At 38.4% G+C, this 21,600-nt stretch overlaps 1 protein-coding gene across 4 annotated transcripts in view; it reads left to right on the forward strand.

Annotated features, from left to right (window-relative positions):
- The window catches only part of FAM81B (family with sequence similarity 81 member B), a 178,126-nt gene that overhangs the window by 103,295 nt on the left and 53,231 nt on the right, over positions 1-21,600 (forward strand). For 2 of the 4 annotated variants that reach the window (XM_007487269.3, XM_007487270.3), the window contains exon 10: positions 2,168-2,468. The exons of 1 other annotated variant lie outside the window; for it this stretch is intronic. In XM_007487269.3, coding sequence (XP_007487331.1) covers positions 2,168-2,301 — 134 coding nt within the window. In that variant the 3' untranslated portion in view covers positions 2,302-2,468. Of the gene's footprint in view, positions 1-456; positions 589-2,167; positions 2,469-21,600 lie in introns of those variants that run through there. One more of the 4 variants, XM_056824671.1, reaches the window with a different exon arrangement.

Below are 21,600 nucleotides of genomic sequence, written 5' to 3' on the forward strand. Positions count from 1 at the left end.
TTTTTTTATGCTTTCAAAAGGGTAGTAATACCTCTTTTCAAAATCCATGAACGTGAGATCCTGTGTCATACCACTGAGTATAAAGTTTCTGAATTTACCTCCTACATTCACAGTTGGTCACTTTATTAAGGCTATGCCCAACACAACTTGCTCTGATTTCTCCAAGGTCACAAAATTTTAAAGCTGAAAGTGACCTTAAAGAGCATCAAATCTTGATTTGTTTGTGTATTAGGAGAATGGGACATTGAATCTAATGCTCTTTCCTATTAACTACAGGTAATGATTCTGTTCATGGTGCCATGGTGCCAGTACTGCCAGGATGACCTTCTTTTGGGGGGGGCAGGGAGGGAATTGGTACAGAGGGTGGGCAGGGTGCAGAAACATAAAGGAGAAAGAAAGGAAGGAAAAAAGTGAACCAGTAAGTCCAATGGGATGACAGATTTTTCTGCTTAAAAGGTTAATGGTATCAGAGTCAAGCTGGGAGAACATCAAAGGGGGTTCATTTGAAACAGTCCTCTAACTTTAGCAAAGAAAGGGCATCAGATCAGTGCTGATGAGCAACCATCTGTCTCTACTAGCAATCAGTCTAAATCCTTTAAGAGGTAAAGAATAATAACTATACACAACCTATTTCCTGTCTTCCCACTTACTCATTCCTGTATGAATTCAATGACCTATCTTTTTAAAGTTTTATTGATAAGCTTTTATTTTCTCTCCCTCCTACCTTACAAGAAAAAAAAAAAAACTTTCATCAGTTAAAGATGACTTCTGCCATCTAACATTGGCATCACTTTTTCTGGGAAAGGAAAAGTCTTTTTGTCTGAAGTGTTTCCTTTAGGTGTTTCTGCACAAAGACTGTTGCCTGAACAACTGCCCATAAACCCATGCAAAATAAAATTTCAGCCCAGGATAGTGGCCTGGGTTCAAAGTACCCATCTTTTATGCTGCCTCTTTCATCTTCTTTAACCCCTCTGCTTTCAAATGCAGTTAATTTTTCTACTCAGAAGGGTAGTGATGGCAACCCTATAGCACAGGTATACCAAAGATGGCACACAGAATGTTCTCTGTGAGCATGGGGCCACTCCTCCCCAACCCCCAGTTTGTTAATAGAAAGGCAGAGGGACTTGGGTAGAGTTGCTCCCCTCCCCCTCTCCACCATGTCTGATGACATTTTTTCACATCCCCTACCCCTCTGCCCAGCAGCCAATGGGAGTGGACAGGTGGGCGACTCACAGGTGGCAGTGTTGGAGGGGAGCAGAGTACTTGAGTCACTCCCTGCTTCTATATTCACTGAGGACATTCCTCACTTCACCCAACCCTCTGTCCAGCAGCCCAATGGGAGCACTTCCTCCCTCCCCTGTATGGGGTAAGGGGGTACAGGGTCATGACACTCAGTCTTGGGGGGGGGGGAGACAGCACTCCATCTCTAAAAGGTTCACCATCACTTCACTAGAGTGTAAGCCATATGTAAAACTTATAATCCTGTCTGGTTTTATGCTTCTCTGACAGGTTTGTGCTTTTCTGACAAATAGAATTCTTTGTCTTCACTTGCTTCAGTCTCATAGAAGGTCTTCAAACTTGTAACTAGAGTCAAGAGAAAATTCATAGGATCATAGACTTAGAATTGGATGGAATATCAAAAGCCACATAGTCTAGCCCCCTCGTTTTACAGCTAAAGAAACTGAGGCCCAGAGAGATTGTCTTGTCCAAGATAATGAGAAGCAGAGCCAGAATTTGAACCCAACCCCTCTGACTCTAAATTCATCTCTCTTTCCACTGCATTGACATCTTATCTGAATCTCATTTGTACAGTTTGCCTATTCTTGTCAGCCTACAAGTAATGGCAGATGGCAAAGCAGTATTTGCAATAGACTTATTAAAATATTCAGCTGTTCCTATTGGTAATATTTGGGTGAACAGAACTGAATTAAATTTTCACACTTGAGTCAGATGAAACTTAGAGCGCTGTTGTCCTAATACATCTCTTTGAAATATAAGACAACAGGTTAAAGGACCTTTTTAGACAGGACATAATGGAATTTAACTTGCTTTGAATGAAGCAGCGATCAATGATGGCTGATTAGAAGACTTTGTTTTTAAGAAAAAGGAAAAAAAGGAAAACTATTCAAGGCATGGTTTAAGTTAAATATACCTGTTCTCACACCAGGGTTTCAATCAATCCGTGGCTCTCTTGAATCCCTCCAACAAATACAGAAGGCAAAGATCCAGTTAGAGAAATATAAATTCCAGAAAGACATAAACAAGCTGCACCGTCAAATAGTGGAACTTCAAGAAATGTAAACCCCATCTCCATCATCTCCTTTGTTCTCTCCTATCCATGGAGCTTGTTGGTTTGGTGAAGAGCCGAAGCCAGGAATGCAATGTCAATGAATCCTGCTGCTTACATTTCTATTTCAACCTACACTTTTAAAAAGCTATTAAAGCCAATAAAGCAAAACAGAAGTAAATGTTTTTGTTCATTTATTTTTTAAAAATCCAAAGTCTCATTGATTTTAGAGTCTTCTGGAGGTCATCTAATCCAACCTGCTTATTGTACAGATGAGGAAACTGAGACTACAAGAGGGTAAGGGGGTTTGCTCAAGACCACATCTGTAGCAGATGATCACTTTCAGATTGAAATCCATGTCTTCTACCTCTAAATCTAACACCCTTTCCACTGCACTATATTGCCTCCTGTCATTAAGGGTTGGCATTTTACATTTTTATTTGATTAGCTCAGAAGATTTTACATTTCCAAGAGTCAAAGTTTTTTGCCATGAAACTGAAAACATTCCTATTTGGGATAAGAATCGATGCTCTTGATGTGCCTGTTCAAGTAGGGATTTACCCAGGAAAACTTCCTAGAATGTTCACTCCCTCCTCCCCAGTTCTGGCTTTCCATTCCTCTCCATTTTCAAAAGCTAACTCAGTTAATTACCTCCTAATGCTCTTCTTCCCTGGCAGAAGTATGGCCTCTGGACACTTTGTGCCTCTCTCCATGCATTTTCATATTGTACTCTGTCTTATAGTTACTATGCTCATGTCTCACCTTAGTGGTGCAGTAGATATAGTACTTGGCCTAGATTCAGGAAGACCTGATTTCAAATCTGATCTTAGATATTAGCAGTGAGACCCTGGGCTCTTTAAGTTCTTTAAAAGAAGTTAAAGAAGTTCTTTAACTTCTGTTTTCCTCCATTTCCTCAACTGTAAAATGGGGATAATTATAGCCACTACCTCACAAGGTTAGTGTGAAAGGCAAATAGGATAATATTTTTAAAGCACTCAGTACAGTTTCTGGCACATAATAGGCACTAAATAAGTACTTCTTTCCTTCTTTCCTTTCTTCCTTCCCTTACTAGACTGTAAACTCCATGACAGCAGTAACCATACCTTCTTATTCTTTATTAGCCTCAACAATTCCTATCCCGTACTTGGCATTCAATAAATCCATAATTTCTTTATTAAATATATTAAATAAAATATAGTTCTTATATTAGAGAAAGATCAATTAACTCCCCTAGCCCTTCTTTTACCTTCCATTTCATATAAAAATGATGTAAATTAATTTAGCATCACATTTATGACACAAAATGTTTAGAAACATAATTTACTTTAGACATAAAATTCAGAGGTCTTCATAGTAATTGTGTCTTCACAGCTATTTGCAATGAACAAGGAACTAGAATTTTATTAACTGGAAGGAAACAAGGCAAGTAATGAAATGTGCCCAATTGCCTTATCATTAAGCTCATTAATAGGTTGCTAGGGCCTTCTTGAGGCTTGTATGGGCTGCCTTCCTTCACTGGTCCTGGAAACCAAGAAAGGGAAATACCTCTGACATTTTCTTCCCTAACAGAGAATAAAATTGGATTGAGTTTTATATTTCTTACAAAAATAAATTTCTGATACTGTTCCTATACATGCATTTTTCCAGTTGTCATTTTTTCATTAATATAAATTCTGTATGCCATTAAATTAAATCTGTATGAAGAGTTTGGCTCTGTCCATTGCTTTCAGCTTTCTACTGGAGAACTTAATATTTGGTAGTCAAATGCACTTTTGAGACCACAGAAGAAGTGCTTTACTTTGATGAGTAGCCAAACATAACACACAAGAGCTTGTATCCATCAGATGCCACATTATAGCACATCCCATTTCGCTAATGGATGGATTATCCAAAGACATGAAACTAGTGGTAAAAGTTGACAATAGATAAAATTTTCTGGATTGGGGGGACATTTTGTTTTTTGGGTGTGTTGTGGGGGCTTTGTAGTAGTTTAGGAGGCAATGTAAGTTCAAGCTAAGAGCATTCTCAGAAAAAAAGTAGCTCAGTACCAGTTAAGACATTGTAACAGAAACCTCTTTGTAATATACAGTTATATCTCTCCCCATACCCAATTGTACAGATATGTTCCAATATGACTTACCAAGGGACTTTCTGTCTTTATATTTATTTATATATAAAACCAAAAAGATCTCACTGAAATCAGTCTTAGTAAAAGTACAGTATAATTAATTTCTCCCTCAAGATTTACCAAAACCAACATCTTAACCTTCTGAGTTTACATAGGGTGCCTTTCTCTAATGCCACTCATCTTACCTCACCATCTTCTTTGGGTAGCTTCTGCCACTTAGATTCATCCTATTTCACTTACAGGGTGTGTTATATAACCTCTACATTTCCTCCAGGGTAACCTGCAACCTGTATCTCTGTAGAAAAGTAGTTGTGGACCCTGGGCAAGTCACTTAACCCCTATTGCCTAGCCCTTACCACTCTTCTGCCTTGGAACCTATTGACAGTATTGATTCCAGGATAGAAGGAAAGGGTTTATTAAAAAAAAAAAGAAAGAAAGAAAGAAAGAAAGAAAAGTAGTTGTGGATTGACAATTTAGTGGTGGGGGTTTCTCAATAATATTTTCTATGGCTTTGTGTTTGAATTTGTCTTGTTTCCAGCTGTACCATAGTAGTATTCTGTTCAATTGTATGCAGTCAACTTCTACTGAACAACAGAACACAAAGCATATTTATTCAAATATGTAAAAAATAGAAATGGGACTTGTAACTACGGTAGGAGCAATATTGCCCAAGACTCTGTCCTATAGATTGGGCCATCTTTTCTTAAATCCCTACCTCAAACAGGCTAAGCTGCTTTTTCCTTAAAGGTATTGAAACCATCCTTGCAAACTTGAGAGCACTAAGATGTCAGTTATTGATAGAGTGCCTTGGTAGTCCAAGAACAAAATCTAGCACACACAAGAGTCAGCTCCTCCCTCAGACTTCAGTGGACCATCATGGTCAATATAGAGGCAGGAAAATTGTCTCCACCTGAACTGGTGTTGTATACTTGCTAAATATTCTTTCCATGCTATGGCTGAGTCAGTCTATGAGAATATAACACTAGCCTGAATCTCTATTCTTCTTCTTGGTATCTTAAACTCAGTCTTGGGTTTTAAAGGGGAAAATTTCATATTGAGTTTGAAAATGGTCCATTTTCAGAAGTTACAATTCAACCCCACACTTTGGTTGAATTAAGAACAAATCTGGGGTTCATCTGTATAAGGAGGATTCATGAACTCTGGAAGGATGCCAGAGGACCTCGGGGCTCCCTGGCACCAGGAAGACACTTGTTTCTTGTCCCACATGACTCTGGGAATCCAGAAGACTGGCCTCTGATCCAGACTGAGGTCAAGTACACCAAATCAGAAAAATTAGAAAAGTGACTGTAAGGAATAAGTTTTGGTTCTAGAAAAGGAGGTCTCTGGCCCTGGAATCAGGGTGACAGGAGGTGGCTAGTAGAGACCATTCAGTGGGTTTAGGGAAGGTGAATATAAGAAGGCTAGGAGAGTGCACAATTGTTACAATTAAAAGAGTGGTTGCCTTAAACTGTGACTGCGAAAATATGGTTTCAAGACTTTGAATTTCCAAAAACTGTAAAGATAATTTTTGTGTCTTGATTTTATATTAAAAATAAAGTGATTGCCATAGGAAAATTTACCAAATATGAAATACCCAAGTCAGCTGGGTTTTATGGAGATTTTTAATTAATACAAATTAAGGAATTAATGAAAGGGAGAGAGAGAATAAGAGGAAATAATGAGAAAAGGGCTCGGCCAGCCTAGGCTTAAGCCTTAAGAGAGAGATCAGTCAATCTTTTATCAACTCACCACAAGATCCTTCCAAGCAAAACTCTAGTGTTCAGAGAGACCCTCCAGTATAGCTCAGGAAGCTCCACTTCAGCTTCCAAGGCTGAATTTTCCTTTCAGCCACTGAGACAGAGACCAGCCTCCAATTCAGCTCCATTAAATTCAGAGGCCTTTCTGACCTCCTTTTAAAGAGAATTTTCTCCTATGTCACCTCCCCTAAATTTTCACATCTACCAATCACAGTAGATGCTTTCCACAGGACTGACCATTCTTAATTCACACCTGAGTAAACTAAAACTTCATACCTCTTTGCTAAACTTGCCCCTGCAAGCTGCCTGACCTTTTAGTGATTAATTTGACCTTCATAGGTACTTAGCACCCTTTTGTATTAGATCTAAAAATAGATCTAACTTAAGGTTTTGGCCTCACTATAAGTATGAGTTAAGTACTTTTTCATTGTTCAGTAAGGAGTTTACAACTTTATCTTCCCCTTAAGGTATGCCTAAATATGGATGGAGTAAGGTTAAGTTCTCAATACATTCCTGATCAAGTACCTTCATTGTTTAAAATGGTTAAATGGTTAAAAAAAAAACAATGTTAAAAAACCTTAACCAAATGTCCTAAGGGTAGAGTCTGAGAAATTTTAAGATTCACAATTCTGAGAAATTTTAAGATTCACACAATTGGGTAAACCCTGGCTAGGGGAGGAGGCTTGTGAAGGGAACATGTGGCTGGTGCCTTTTCTTTCTCTGTAACCAGCTCTTTTGATTTACTGAATAAATAATTATAAATTAAGATACAGTCTCCAGAGAATTTTAATTTTAGCCTATGCATGAGTATCTCATTTTATTCTAATCTCAGATTTGTATTAGTAGGCCTGGACTACTAAAACATCTGTGTAGTAGGAGAATATTTTAACCACACTCCCCCATTTCTTCCAACCTCACTCTGATCTTCATGCAAGTTAGGCTAGTTTTTCCATTAAAAGCATTGGAGATATTCTTTGAGATTTGGTCAGCTCAGACTATTGACATCACTTTCTCCCCATCTAAATATAAGGCAGTCAAGAGAAACGTCAGAGAGTTCTCCGATGCTTGGCTGATGGATCATGATGAATAACTTGAGCAAAGAATCATTATTCAGGTGAATCAATTCAATATATCCTCAACACCTATGCTTGTTGAATACCCTGTTATGGCTAAGTAAATCTCTTTCTTTCCAATATTGTACCTAAAGTGCCAGGGTAATGACCTAAATCAGGTTGAAATGCTAATTAATTTAAGGAATTATTGTGTCTAAGGAATGGAACCACAAAATGTTTCCCTCTGGGTCAAGTCAGAGTCACATATATCTCACTTTATATACTCATCAAGAAAGACCATGATAGCAGCAAGTATGGATTAATCTCACTATAATAAGGCACAGAAAATACTGAGGCAAATGGCAGGGCATTGGGAGATAGGATAGAAAAGGGAGGTAGATAGCATGGAGAAGAGAATGGAAAGGATGAAAGACAGAGAAACCTACAAAACTTAATATTGGAATTGGGGGCACTTGGACAACATGAACATGAATGCTGGTAAGGTAGGGAACAAGTTTAGCATTCATTTCTATAAGTTTCTGGTGGGGGGGTGGTGGATAAATTCTTCTTATGGCTACCTTAGGGCTGGTTGAGATGAAAACCATTTGATAATTTTAAACAAAAACCCATTTTTAGTAAGTTTAAACACTTAAACCTCTTGTGATGGAAAGATAGATAAGGATGGAACGCCCTCTTCTTGAGGCTATACTGCTAAAAAACATGTTTTACAAAACTTATCCATGGCTTTTCTATACAGACTAAAATTTCACTGTCTAACAAAATTAATATTAGGATGTTATTTTCTAAACCCACATATATACATGATCACAATTTTGAAATAAAATACCAATAAATACCTCTAGTACAGCAATTTAAGCATTACTTCCTTCTGGCTAGCAGACAGGGAAAGGAGATTTATCAGGACTTCTTATCTATCCCTGTTTACCCCCAAAACAGAGGATCATTCATAGGTTGTTCTATAAGTTGAAAGGAAAAAAACCCTTAGTTTTAAAAGTGTAAGACATTTAAAAATCCCAAAAGTAGGGCCTCCCTGCATCAGGGGAGGAAAGCAGATCTGATCTGTGAACTGATAGCTTCCAGGTTTCCTTTTTTTTTTTAATAATCATTTCTGCCTGTATTTCTTGGCAGGCCCTTGCCTTGAAGAGAGAGAAATGGGTAGTCATGAGGGAGAGTGGAATGGACTCTTCCTGTCCCATAATGTCCTGTAGAATGAGAGGAGTTAGTAGGCAAAGGCGGTGAACACGAAGGCAGACAGAGCAATACATGATGGACATGATGGACTAGACAGCCAAGACAGACACAACAAATATGAACATTGGGTTGGATGTGTTCCTCTAACTCACCCCAAAGGGCAAGTGGCAAGAGGTCCCAAAAACAGGGTGGTGTGGCCAGGCCACACCCTCTTCCTCCAGTGTATCCACTGGTTTTTATAATTCCAACTGGGGAGGGGGGCCTCTAACCACCCCAAACCAGGGACTCAAACCCCAGGCAAGGGCCTTTAACCCTTGCAGTGGGTACTTGAACCCCACAAATAAAATCAACTAAAATTAACTGGCCAGAATATTCCGCTTAAAGGAATCGAGTCCGGTGGGTCCTTCCCATGGCTCATCCAAGGGAGAGGGAGTTGGGGATCCTTAGGTGAAGATAGCCAAGAGGGGTGTTACAGTCTTCATCCACATGCTTCCCAGGTTTTCTGACCTATCCCCTTGTGGGAAATAGGAACTGAGTACTTTCCTGGTCCACACTCAGAAATAGGTGGGTGGTTCTCTCAAATGAGTTCTGCTTAGCAATAGGCTGTCCCCATATAACTCCAGGGCCAATGACCAGTGGTCAGCCGTATGTTGATGACTCAGGAGACCTTATCCCCTCACTCTCACACAATATTCTCTGCACACTCATTCAACACCTCCTGAGGCTACTCACTGGACCCTACCATCTTCCACTGAGATGTGACGTGTTCTGGACCCCATCATCTCGAGTTGCCCCGGCGACAAAGGTCCCCTCCCTCTCTTGGTCTAACTCTGCTTCTTTCATGGGATCCCGGGCAAGCCCCCATATGAAGTGCCCGGTGAATCGATCCCAAGGATAAAACAATGACCAACAATGTAAACCACAAGAGGGAGTTTATTAAACAAACTCCATTGCCATCATGTACCACAATTTGCTCAGTCAGTCCCTATTTGAGGGGCATCCCTTTAGTTTCCGGTTCTTTGGCATCCCCTGATTTAGCACATAGTGTCAGGACTTGGCCTTAGTTCATTTATGAGACATTTTCCAATGGCATTTAGGTTCCTCTAATTTACAAGATAGTTTACAAGTTATCATTATGCTCCCTAATGGGGCCGTCTGCAAGGGATTTGTAGGTTCCCCTTTGTAATTTTACTTCCTACTTTTGTTACTTTATCCTGGCTACTTATAAACTTGCTAGACTAATTAGGAGAGTGTTCAGGAAAACAGAACAAGATACAATTTTAATACATAGGCCTAGCCCAAAGTAACAACTAAACCCCAAATAGTAAAGGAGTGGATGTGAGTAAAACCTTTTGGGTCAATCTTCTTCATTCATTTAAATGAACTCACAACCCCAATAAGGGAACCCTCAATAGCTTAATATTTGCCATCCTTTGGTTACTTAGGGATCTGCAGGTGTGACCTATATCTGTTCTTAGCAACCTCTCCTTGTATCTGGGGCTTTTACATAGCACTGGTGGCTTCCAAATCTCACTCACCTGCCTTTGCACACGCCTAACCATTGTTTCTTTTACTGCCATATACATAAAACAGCTGTATCTTTTCTGCATGTGTCATGCCTTCTTTCAACAATTCTTGCTTGCTTCAAGCCTTAGGTCCATAGCATTATGGTAAAGTAAGTTCCTTCCTATCAGCTCATGTTTGATGTAGCACCTACTACAAACAGTTTTGAAATGGGACAGGGGGGAATAGCTTCCTAGGGTCTTTGGACCTAGGAAATTCTGGAAAATCTTACCCAAGTCGCTCAAATAATCTTGACTGAACAGGAACAGGCTGAAAATTGTCTGGGAAGAGTCATTCTGGCTGTGAACAAATCAACCTGGGATGGTAGGCACTTCAGCTTAGCTAATGATACCTTCCTACCCCTTCTCCAATCATACAAGGAGAAGCAAATTTTCTCATAGTCCCTAAAGAAATCTGTAATTTTTTGTTTTCTAAGTAAATCTTTAGCTGGCTCTCTAAAAGAAAAAAAAAAGTACCAATGAGACACTTTTCAGTTTAATCTACATTATTAGGTCCTCTGACCCTTTCTTACATCTAGCCTTTCTCAGGGCTCCTCATCCACCTTTGATGTCCACATTTCACCCAACTCTCACCTGTGGCTCCAAGAAACTATAGCATAGGCAGCAACCATACCTAGGGAAAACTATCTCAGAAGACAGGCTAGAGCAGTTAATGGGTAATTGGAAGGCTTCAAGCCTGGTAATGAGTTAGGGGAATGCCTACCCCACACATGTGAAGACTTCTCTTGGCAGAATGGATAGATGAGAGCAATTTGTTCCAAAAACCACGAAGGAAGTCTTGGTCAGACATTGAAGACTCCAAGATCATCCATCATACTGCTAAGCCATTGTTAATGGTTTGACATTTGCCTTGCCACTGGACCTCTCTGGAAGAGAGAATGAGGCTGGCAACTGTATGAAACTCTGCCTCACTGAAATCTAATTCATGCACAAATAAAGACATCACTCTATGTTATCATTGTTCCTCTGAAAACTAAGGATGAACAATATGGCTAGAGAATCAGAAAAACAACAAATCAAGCCCTGATTTACAGGTTATCTGATTTCCAAGGTATGAATCCTCACACTGAAAAATTTACAATCTACTCTCCTACCAGTAAGAACAGGCTAACACATCCTGGTTTGTCCCACATCCCTTAGAAACTAGACAAGCCACTGCAGCTGGAGGGCAAGTCTCTAATTGTCTTATTTCATTTTCTGTGTTATCTGGGGAAAAACATGTAAATCCTGTTATGATAGAAATTTGGTGAGGAATGAACAAAAGGGAACATATAAAAATTCAGATTTATTGGTTGGGAAGGGGAGGAAGGAACAGGGGTTACGAGAAATTCTATAAGTTATCTTACGCTCTAATGTCTATAAATCTATCTAAAACTATCTTATTAAGCTAAGCAGTAAATTTCCCCAATAACCAAGTCTCACACATGGAGTCCAATAAAAAAGGCCAGGATCTTCAGTTGATTAGTGTCTAAACAGGTCCAGAGGTGAAGTCTGTCTTCAGTCTTCTTTACTGAAGCTGCCAGCAGTCAGGTTCAAAAGATTCCTCTCTTCAGCTGGTCTCAGGAGAAGCAGAAACCAGTTTTCCAAGCCTTTCCAATCAAGGTCCTTCCAGGAGAGAAGTGTGCCAGTTGGGACATTAAAGCCTTTTTCCAGATCTCCAGCCTTAGGCTCTTATTTTGCTCTTAGTCACATGTTCCTGTCAATAATTCACTCTGATTATGCACCACTCAATTTGTTGTTCTTTCTCTAGCCCAATCCTAATGGTCATTTATTCTGATTTTGGCATTGTTATTATATGCTGAGGTGGTTTGCCAAGGTATAGCCACTTCACAAGCTACAGCTTCTTACACAAGTGAGAATTGAGTACCAGGTGGGCATCAAAAGTGAACGAGGAACTCTGAAAAGGGTTTGGCAAGCCCTTTCATCAGATGTGCTAGTCCTTCTTGAACATCTATACAGACCTGTTGAAATATTGCAGATGAGAAATAGAAAATAGATAAGGAATAGGAGGAAAAAATGTGGCTGAATTGTGCTTAAGAAATTGTGCAATTGTGTAATTTTTAAATGATCTGTTTCCAAACATACAAGCACCTATTTTGACTTTTTTTAAAATGATGTTTGGTTTTTGTTTTTTTTTCCTTCCTCTCATCCTCCCCAATTAAAAAAGAAAAAAAAAAAGAAATCTCTTGTAACAAATATGCATGTCCAAGCAAAGCAAATTCCCACATCAGCTATGTAAAAAATGTATATCTCATTTTGGGTGTTGAATCTATCATCTTTCTAAAAGGAGCTTCATCTTAAATCTTTAGGAATCATTTTGGCCATTATATTGATCAGAATTCTTGGAGCTGATTGTCTTTATAATATTGCGGTTATATAAATTGTTATCCCAATTCTGCTCATTTCACATCAAATAATTTGTCTTCCCACATTTCTCTGGAACCATCCCTTTCATCATTTCTTACACACAATTGTAGTCTATCACATTCATAACTTGTTCAGTCATCCCTTAACTGATAGGTATCCCTTCCAGTTCCATGATACTACAAAAAGAGCTAATATAAATGTCTTCACACATGAGTCTCTTTTCTCTTTATTTGACCTCTTTTGGGCCAATTTTTGGACCATAGTTCCAAATTGCTTTCCAAAGTGGGTAGACAAAACTCACAGTTCCACCAACATGGCATTAATATATCTATTTTCCTACAGATCTCCAACATTTGTCATTTCTATTTTTGGCAACTTTGGTGAGGTGGAACCTGAGAGTTGTTTTAACATGTATTTCTCTAATTATTAGCAATTTGAAGCATTTTTTCATAAGATTATTGAAAATTTCCTGCATATGTGTTTATGGTGATGACTCATTTTAAATATGAATCAGTTCTATATATGACATGGAAATAAGAACCTTATCAGAGACACTTACTTCAAATATTTTCTCCTAATTAACTTTTGTGTGTGTGTACAAAATTATTCATTGCATATATTCAAAATGTTCATCTTCTCTAATCCTCTCAATGACTCATTTGGTCATGAACTCTTCCTCTATCCAAATATCTGAAAGATAATTTCTTCCTTACTCCTCTAATTTGTCTGTGATATGCCCTTTATATCTATATAATGTACCCATTTAGGGCTGGTCTTGGTATATGGTGTGAGATATTGATCTATATTAGATCTATCTATCTATCAGACTAGAACTATATCAGGCTGCTTTCCAGTTTTCCCAATAGTTTTTTGTTGTAGTGCCATCTTGTCCCAGTGGCTGAGATTTAGGGATTTATCAAACACCAGGCCATGGTGCCCATTGCTTCTATACTTCTTGTTTCTATGCTTCTATACCTAATTTGATCTATTGATCAACTTCTTGATTTCTTCCTTAGTACCAAATTATTTTGATGATTATTAGATATTAGCATAGACTGAGATCTGTTGCTGTTAGGCTCCCTTCTTTCCCACTTCCCCCCCCCCCCCAGTTTCCCTTGAGATTTTTGTACCTTTTGTTCTTCAAGAAGTATTTATTATGTTTTTTTTTTTTTAGTTTTATTAAGTGATTTTTTGGTAGTTTGATTGGCAGGACACTAAATAGGTAAATTAGTCTACATGGTATTGTTTTTATTATATTGACTCAGCCTACCCATGAATAATATTTTTCCAAGTCATTTAGTTCTTTATGTGTGTAACGTATTTTGTAACTATAGTCACATATTTCTTTTCTATGTATTGGCAGGCAAACTTCAAGTATTTAAACATTCTGAGGTTATTTTTTATGAAATTTCCCTTTTTCTCTCTATTGAGTTTTATAGAGCAATGCTAATTTACTTTATATTCTACAATTTTGCTAAATTTATTGATTTGAGTTTATTCTCTAGGTTCTCTAATTAAATTATCATTTAACATCTTTAAAAAAAGATAATTGCTTATTTCCTAGATTTCTTTTTTCTTGTCTTTTTTATTATAAATACCCCTTATGGCACTATATCAAAAAGTAGTGGTAATAATGTAATATCCTTGCTTTTTCAAGGTTGTTGATCAGTCATTTCAATTGTGTCTAACTCTTTATAACCCATTTGAGGTTTTCTTGGCAAAAATATGAGTGGATTGCCATTTTTTTCTCTAGCTCATTTTATAGATAAGGAAACCGAGGCCAATGGGATTGAGTGACTTGTCCAGAGCCACACAGCTAGTAAATGTCTGGGGCCAGATATGAATTTAGGAATTGGAGTCTTCCTGACTCTAGACCTAGCACTTTATCCACTAGTTGCACCCTGTACTCTTATTATATTGGAAAAGCCTAAGTTAATTTCCCTTACCTATAAGACTAGCTGTTAGTTTTAGATAGATCCTACTTGACATGTTAAATAAAGGTACATTTATTCCTTTGTTTTCCTGTAAAAGAAATGGATACTGTTCTGTCAAAAGGTTTTCTATATCTATTGATGTAATCATATACTTTTTGTTTTCTTATCAGTATGCCTATTGTACTGAGTTTCCCAAAGACTGCCCCAGACCTGCATTCCTGACATAAATCCAACCTGGTTATAATTTAATATTTGTGTTATATTACTATAGTCTCTTTGCTAATAATTTATTTAAAAGTTTTGCAGGGGACAATCAGGTGGCTCAGTCGATAGGGCCAGGCCTAGAGGCAGGAATTCCTGGGTTCAATCTAGCCTCAAACATTTCCTAACTGTATGACCTTAGGCAAGTCACTTAACACCCATTGCCTAACCCTTGCCACTCTTCTGCCTTGGAACCAATACATAGTAATGACTTATAGATGGAAGGTAAGGGTTTAAAAAAAAAAAGTTTTGCATCTATATTTATTCAGAACCAATAGGATTAAATAGGCACTTGCTTAGACAGCATATTATTGGAGAAGATTCGTTTTTACCTAGTTCTGAGTCCTTAACGGTATCTTTCCTTCTCTCCCCTTGATGACTCCATTTTGGGTTTTGATGGGTAAGCCAATTCTATCATCACAACTTTATTTCATAGAGTCTGACTTTAAAGAGAGTTCATTTTAAATGAGACACCTATTCAGTTGTGATGCTGATAAGATGCTCTAAAGAATGTTGGACTAGAAAAGAGAATGAAGGCTTTCAACGTATCCTAAGACAAAGTATTTCTGAAAAATTGGTATTCTCACTATTATGATTTCTAAGGACAACTCAGAATAATTTTGTGAGTACTACCAGAGATAATGGAATTAATGTCCCAAACTTGTTCTTTAACTGGTCTGACATCAAGCATGGAGATCCATTCAGGGTGAACTTTGAATAATAACCAGAATATTAAAGGTCATTTTGACAGCTGTCAATTATATAAAAACACACCATAATGTTATTTGGTTAGAGTAATATACCAATCGTCATCTTGTTTCCTGATCTCAATCCTTTGTCAAAAGAGAAAATTTAGGATCACTGAAGTTAAAGGACAAAGGGACCTAGAGATCGTCTAGGTTAGCTGTGGTTACAGAACTGGCCTTGGAATCAAGAAGACTCATTTCATGAGTTTAAATCCAGCCTTGGCTTCTTACTAGCTTTAGGACACTAGACAAGTTGTTTAACCGTGTTCATCATCTATAAAATGAGCTAGTGTAAAGGTGAAAATTAATGGTGGGACAACAATTTTATGTAATTTCACATAACTTTGTGGTCACCAATATTTAGTATATCTCAAGTCAGAAATGTATTTACAAATATTTATATAGAGGAAACAATAAAGAAGAAAAATGTGAGAGAAGTTATCTATCCTATGAACCTAAATGTTTTGCCCTAGGTCTGCTTAATCCAGGCAGAGATTAATTAGCTCTCAACCAGGAAGGCTGGTGGTGAATAACCATGCAGCCTCCTTGTAAAAATAATATTTGGCGAGTTATAAAAATACATGGGAAAACTCACCAATACAGGTTCAAAACTGTTCAGATACTTTTGATAGATGTAATCAAAAGTATCTTCAGTGATAAAGTAAAGTGAAGCTCAAATGTGAACTTCCCTTCAGGGCCAGACACAGACACTAAAGAGACTTATAAAAATAAAATATTTATTGAAATATAAAAGGATAAAAAGGATTTCTAATTCTGAAAGGATGTTTCGCCATTGTCATTTTCCTTGATGAAATTATTGTTTCTATGATTTCTTCTTTAACTAAACGGTTTTGGAGTATCATATTGTTTAATTTCCAATTGGTTTTAGATTTGGTTTTCCATGTACCATTACTAATCATTATTTTTATTGCCTTGTGATCTGAGAAGGCTGCATTCATTATTTCTGCTTTTTTGCATTTGTGTGCTATGTTTCTGTGACCTAATGTACGGTCAATTTTTGTGAATGTGCCATGTGGTGCTGAGAAGAAGGTGTATTCCTTTTTATCCCTATTTATTTTTCTCCATATGTCTATTAATTCTAATTTTTCTAAGATTTCATTCACTTCTTTTACCTCTTTCTTATTTATTTTTTGATTTGATTTATCTAAATTTGATAATGGTTGGTTTAAGTCTCCCACTAGTATGGTTTTATTGTCTATTTCTTCCTTCAATTCTCCTAGTTTCTCCATTAGAAATTTGGGTGCTATATTATTTGGTGCATACATGTTGATTAATGATATTTCCTCGTTGTCTAGAGTCCCTTTTAACAAAATATAATTACCTTCCCTATCCCTTTTGATCAGGTCTATTTTTGCATTGGCTTTATCAGATATCATGATTACCACTCCTGCCTTCTTTCTATCAGTTGAGGCCCAGAAGGTCTTACTCCATCCTTTAATTCTGACCTTGTGGGTGTCAACCCGCCTCATGTGTGTTTCTTGAAGACAACATATGGTAGGGTTTTGGATTCTAATCCATTCTGCTATTCATCTACGTTTTATGGGTGAGTTCATCCCATTCACGTTCAAAATTATGATTGTCATTTGTGGACTCCCTGGCATTTTGATTGCCTTCCCTAATTCTAACCTTTTCTTCTTCGGCTCTACCTTTTAGTCCAGTGATTTACTTTGAATCAGTCCCCCTTGTCCCCTCCCTTGATGTTTCCCTTTTTAGTCCCTCCCTTTTTCTTCCCTCCCCCTCCCCCCTCTCTTTCCCTCCCTTTTTGTTCTCCCTCTCCCCCCCCCCTTGGTTTTCCCTTCTCCTTACCCTTGTTGGGTAAGATAGAATTCAAGATCCCAATGGATCTGGATGTTTTTCCCTCTCAGAGTTGATTTCCCTGAGATTGAGGTTTAAGTAACCCCCCCACTCTCTTCCTCTCCTTCTTATAGGAGTTTTCTTCCCCTCCCCTTCCCATGTGAATCTTTGTGTGAGAACCATTATTCTATTTGGTCTTTCTTTACCCCCTATTTATACATTACATTTTCCCCACATGTTAGTATACATGGATTGATATAAATGTAGTCCTTATAGAAGAGAGTTTGAGTAAAAGAAGAAGATAACATTTTTCCCCTTTCCTTAATATTTACCTTTTCAGGTATTCCTTGCTCTTTGATTTTCGGTATCAAACTTTCCACAGAGCTCTGGTCTTTTCTTTGCAAAAAGTTGGAAGTCTTCTATTTTGTTGAATGCCCATACTTTCCCTTGGAAGTATATAGTCAGTTTTGCTGGGTAGCTGATTCTTGGTTGGAGACCCAGCTCTCTTGCCTTTCTGAAGATCATGTTCCATGCCTTACGATCATTCAGAGTAGAACTTGCAAGGTCTTGTGTGACCCTGATTGGCATTCCTTTATATCTAAATTGTCTTTTTCTGGCTTCCTGTAGGATTTTTTCTTTTGTTTGATAGCTTTGGAATTTGGCAATTACATTCCTGGGAGTTGTCTTTTGGGGGTTTAGTGTAGAAGGTGTTCTGTGAGCTCTGTCAGTGGCTGTATTGCCCCCTTGTTCTAGAATCTCTGGGCAATTTTCTTTGATTATATCTTGTATCACCATGTCCAGTTTGGTGTTTATTTCTGGCTTTTCTGGGAGTCCAATTATTCTTAAATTTTCTCTTCTCCCTCTATTTTCCAGATCTATCACCTTGTCGGTGAGATATTTTATGTTCTCTTCTAATTTCTTGGTGTTTTGGCTTTGCTTTATTAGTTCTTGCTTTAAAGCCTGGTTTTCTTTTACAGTTTGGTCAAACTGGTTTTGTAGATGCGTGAATTTCTTTTGCATTATTTCCCACTTTTCCTCCCAGAGGGCTTCCATCTTTTTGGTCATTTCTGATTCAAATTCTTCATGGGTTTGTGGAGAGTTTCTATTTCCTTTGGAAGATTTTGGAGAATCTTCTTGTATATCTTCTTCTATCTGCTCTGTATTTTGTTTTTTGGCTCCATAGAATGTGTCCAAAGTCGCCCCTTTCTTCTTATTTTTCTTGGTATTTTGGGGCTTCTGTGCTTCTGTGGAGTTTGCCATCTCTGAATGTGGAGGATTAGCTTCTCTTATCTCTGTCTGGTGTTCAGAGGCTTTAGTCCTGGGCAGATGTTGGTTCTATGAGCTTTCCCTGGGTTAAACTGAATATGCCTCACTGGAACTGGAATGGAAGGGTCGGACCACGAGGCCACACTCTCCCCCCCGGCTCGCTTTCCGGAGGTTGCCTTCAGAATCGCTGGCCGTGAGGCTGTTTCGTCGGCCTGCGGGGGGATGGGCTGCAGCTTCCCCAAGCTCCGAGGGCAAGGACTTTCACTGAGATTTGGATAGCAGGATCCAGCCCGTAAGGCTGTCTTGCCCGCCCTGATGGTTGCTGTTGTTTCGACCAGCTCTCTGGAGCGGAAGCCCCAGGCAGTAACTTTCACTGGGACTCGGGTAGAAGGCCCTAAGGGTTGTTGTTCCAAGGACCCTGCTCTCTGAGCCCGGCTGGGCTGCGGCTTCCGGGAGCCTTGGACTCTGCGCTCCTACCCCTGAGGTCCGAGTGATCTCGGGTTCTGGCTTTTGAGGGGAGCCGTACCTTTTGAACCGGGTCCAGGTCCAGGAGGAGGGTTCCCAGGGTCTGTGCTGTTGATCGTTTTGAATTTCGGCGCCTTAGGAGCTTATAGTTTGAGATCGGTCGGGAAGGGTTTTCCGGAGATCTGAGCTTTAGCTTTCTCTAAGCCGCCATCTTAACCGGAAGTCCAGGATTTCTAATTCTAAGGGATTCTAAATCCACCCAAATGAACTCCCTGGTTCCGCAAAGAACTGTTTCTCCTGTGTTTCACAGGCTACACTGATCATCCCTGATCTGACTAATCCAAATTTATACTATTCTAAATAAAAACTACCACTATTACCTTATAATTCTTAACTTCACCTCCCAGTTACAAAATAACAAAGGCTAGCTGGTGGAGTCTCAACAAGAATCAGATCTTTCTTTAGTCTTCTCAGATATAAACCAATTTATGAGGACCGAAATAGATAGTCAATAGTGTTTCCCAAGTTGGGAAAGGAAAACAGAGAGAGAGAGGCAAAGATGTTACCTCCTCCAGCCCTGAGAGAGAGTCTCTGAGTGTGTGTCTCTGCCAGAGAGCAACTCCCAACTGCCAGAGAGAGTAATTGACACAGAAAAAATGGTTATAACTGTCAACATCTGAAATCAACATATTCTTTCAGCTCTGCTTCAAAATCCAGTTCTTTCTCAAGCCAGCCACTTTATGTATCTCTAAATAAAACAATACTTATTTTCTAATATCATCCTTATATCCTCCAAGATGAGAGCTAATTAATCTCTAACTGACTTGAGATATATTGGTGACCACATAATATCATAAAATTATTATCCAACCATTAATTTTCACCAAGTCAGTTAGAAGACTATCTCCAGAAGACAAATCTCTTCAGACTCAAAGACCATCTGCTCTGAGGGAGTCTGGGCTTGCTTTTATGGTGACTTCTTGTCTCTTCCCATTTTCACAGGGGCCAATCAGTGTCCAAGTTGTCTAGCACTGCCCAGGGGGCAGTGTCTGTGGGATTGACTTCTCACCTTCTGGAGGTCAATTTCTCATCAAAAAGGTTCAGTTTCCTGACTGAAGTTTCTGAGGGTGTGAACTCTTAAAAGAATTCATAAGTTTCTGACTGATTGAGTTAAAAAAAGGGTGGAGCTCTCCAAATATCTTCCTGGCTTCTCACCTAGCAGTAAGGAGGGTGTTCAATCTTTTGTTGATTCAATTTAAAAGGTAGACAAAGGAGAGTTAATCTTATCTTCAGTCTAGTGAGGTACTAATTAGGGGTGCTTAAGTTCATGTTAACCAAAGTGTCAACTCCAACTAGGATAAGAGAATAAAGAATTCCCTTTCACACTAGAGAAGGAAATGGCTAAACCATTTCCAGTATGTATGCCAAGAAAATCCCAAAATTGAGGTTACGAAATCCAGACACAACTGAAAGGACCCACAACAAAAGTCTGCCCTTTACAGATGAGGAAATAAGGATCCAGGGAGGATCAGTGACCTGCTTCCTGGTCACACAAGGCATAAGCAGGGATTCAAACATGGGTTCCTTAACCAAATTCAGAGCTCTTCCACTGTAATAAATTATCTTTGGTCTACCTCACTTCTTCCCAGTCTTACAAAAGAGAATAATACACACTGTGGTTTAAGTTACAAGATATTTTTTTAAATTGGGGAGTTTATATTCTTTACATATATATGTGTGTATATATACATATATATATATACATATATATTAAGTCCGTTATGGAGAGATAAAACTACAAATTATGGTGGAAATACAGTAAAAATTGCCAATTCATGCATTTCCCCCCCTCACAATTCTGGGGTCCCCTAAAGGAAAGAAAACAATTATTAAAATCTAATCAGCATAATTAGGAAGGGAATATATATGTACAAATGAATATATTCAACTAGTATCATAGATCCAGAGCCAGAAGGGGTCTCAGAGGCAATGATCCAATGTGATTCTATCATTTTACAAATGAAACCTACAGCCCAGAGAGGATGTGACTTGCCCAAACTCATACAGGAAGTATCAGAGGAAATTTGAATCCAGAACTTGATTCCAGAACTAATGCTCTTGTCAAGGTGTCAAATTAATATAGCATATTGCTTTGCTTTTTATTATTTGATTCAAACAGCCCTTTGGGGTAAAAGTATCATCCCAATTTTAGAGGTGAGAAAACAATTCTCAGAGGGCTTAATAAATTACCTATCATAACTAGTGTCTGAGATGGTATTCTACCCAAGTCTCTTGACCTTAGATTGGTCCCATGAACTCTCCATTACTGGAGCATGTTTCTTAGGTAGGGGAGGTTGGAACCCCTGAGAAGATAGATAAGTCATCAGGTTTAACAACATATGATGTACACCAATGTGTGTTAGTTCCCCATCTATAATCTCATTCCCCCCTCTAGTGGTAGCCACAGAGATATGTCTTAAGGAATAATAGGCACTGCTGACGTGTTAAAAATGTCTACAGGTAATATTCTAGCAAGGTAAATGATACAAGAATCGCACATATTCTGAGGCCAGCATTGCAGGATATTTTGCAGTTATTATAATGAAGAGATCCCATTTCCCCACAGCATGTTAATTCTGTAAGAAGACTTTTTTGGCCTCTTTTTTTTTTTTTTTTAAATATTACCAGCACCATTCACCCTGCAAGGTAATGAATGAATCCTTTAAT

Source organism: Monodelphis domestica, chromosome 3 (assembly GCF_027887165.1).
Source record: "Monodelphis domestica isolate mMonDom1 chromosome 3, mMonDom1.pri, whole genome shotgun sequence".
Taxonomy (NCBI): Eukaryota; Metazoa; Chordata; class Mammalia; order Didelphimorphia; family Didelphidae; genus Monodelphis; species Monodelphis domestica.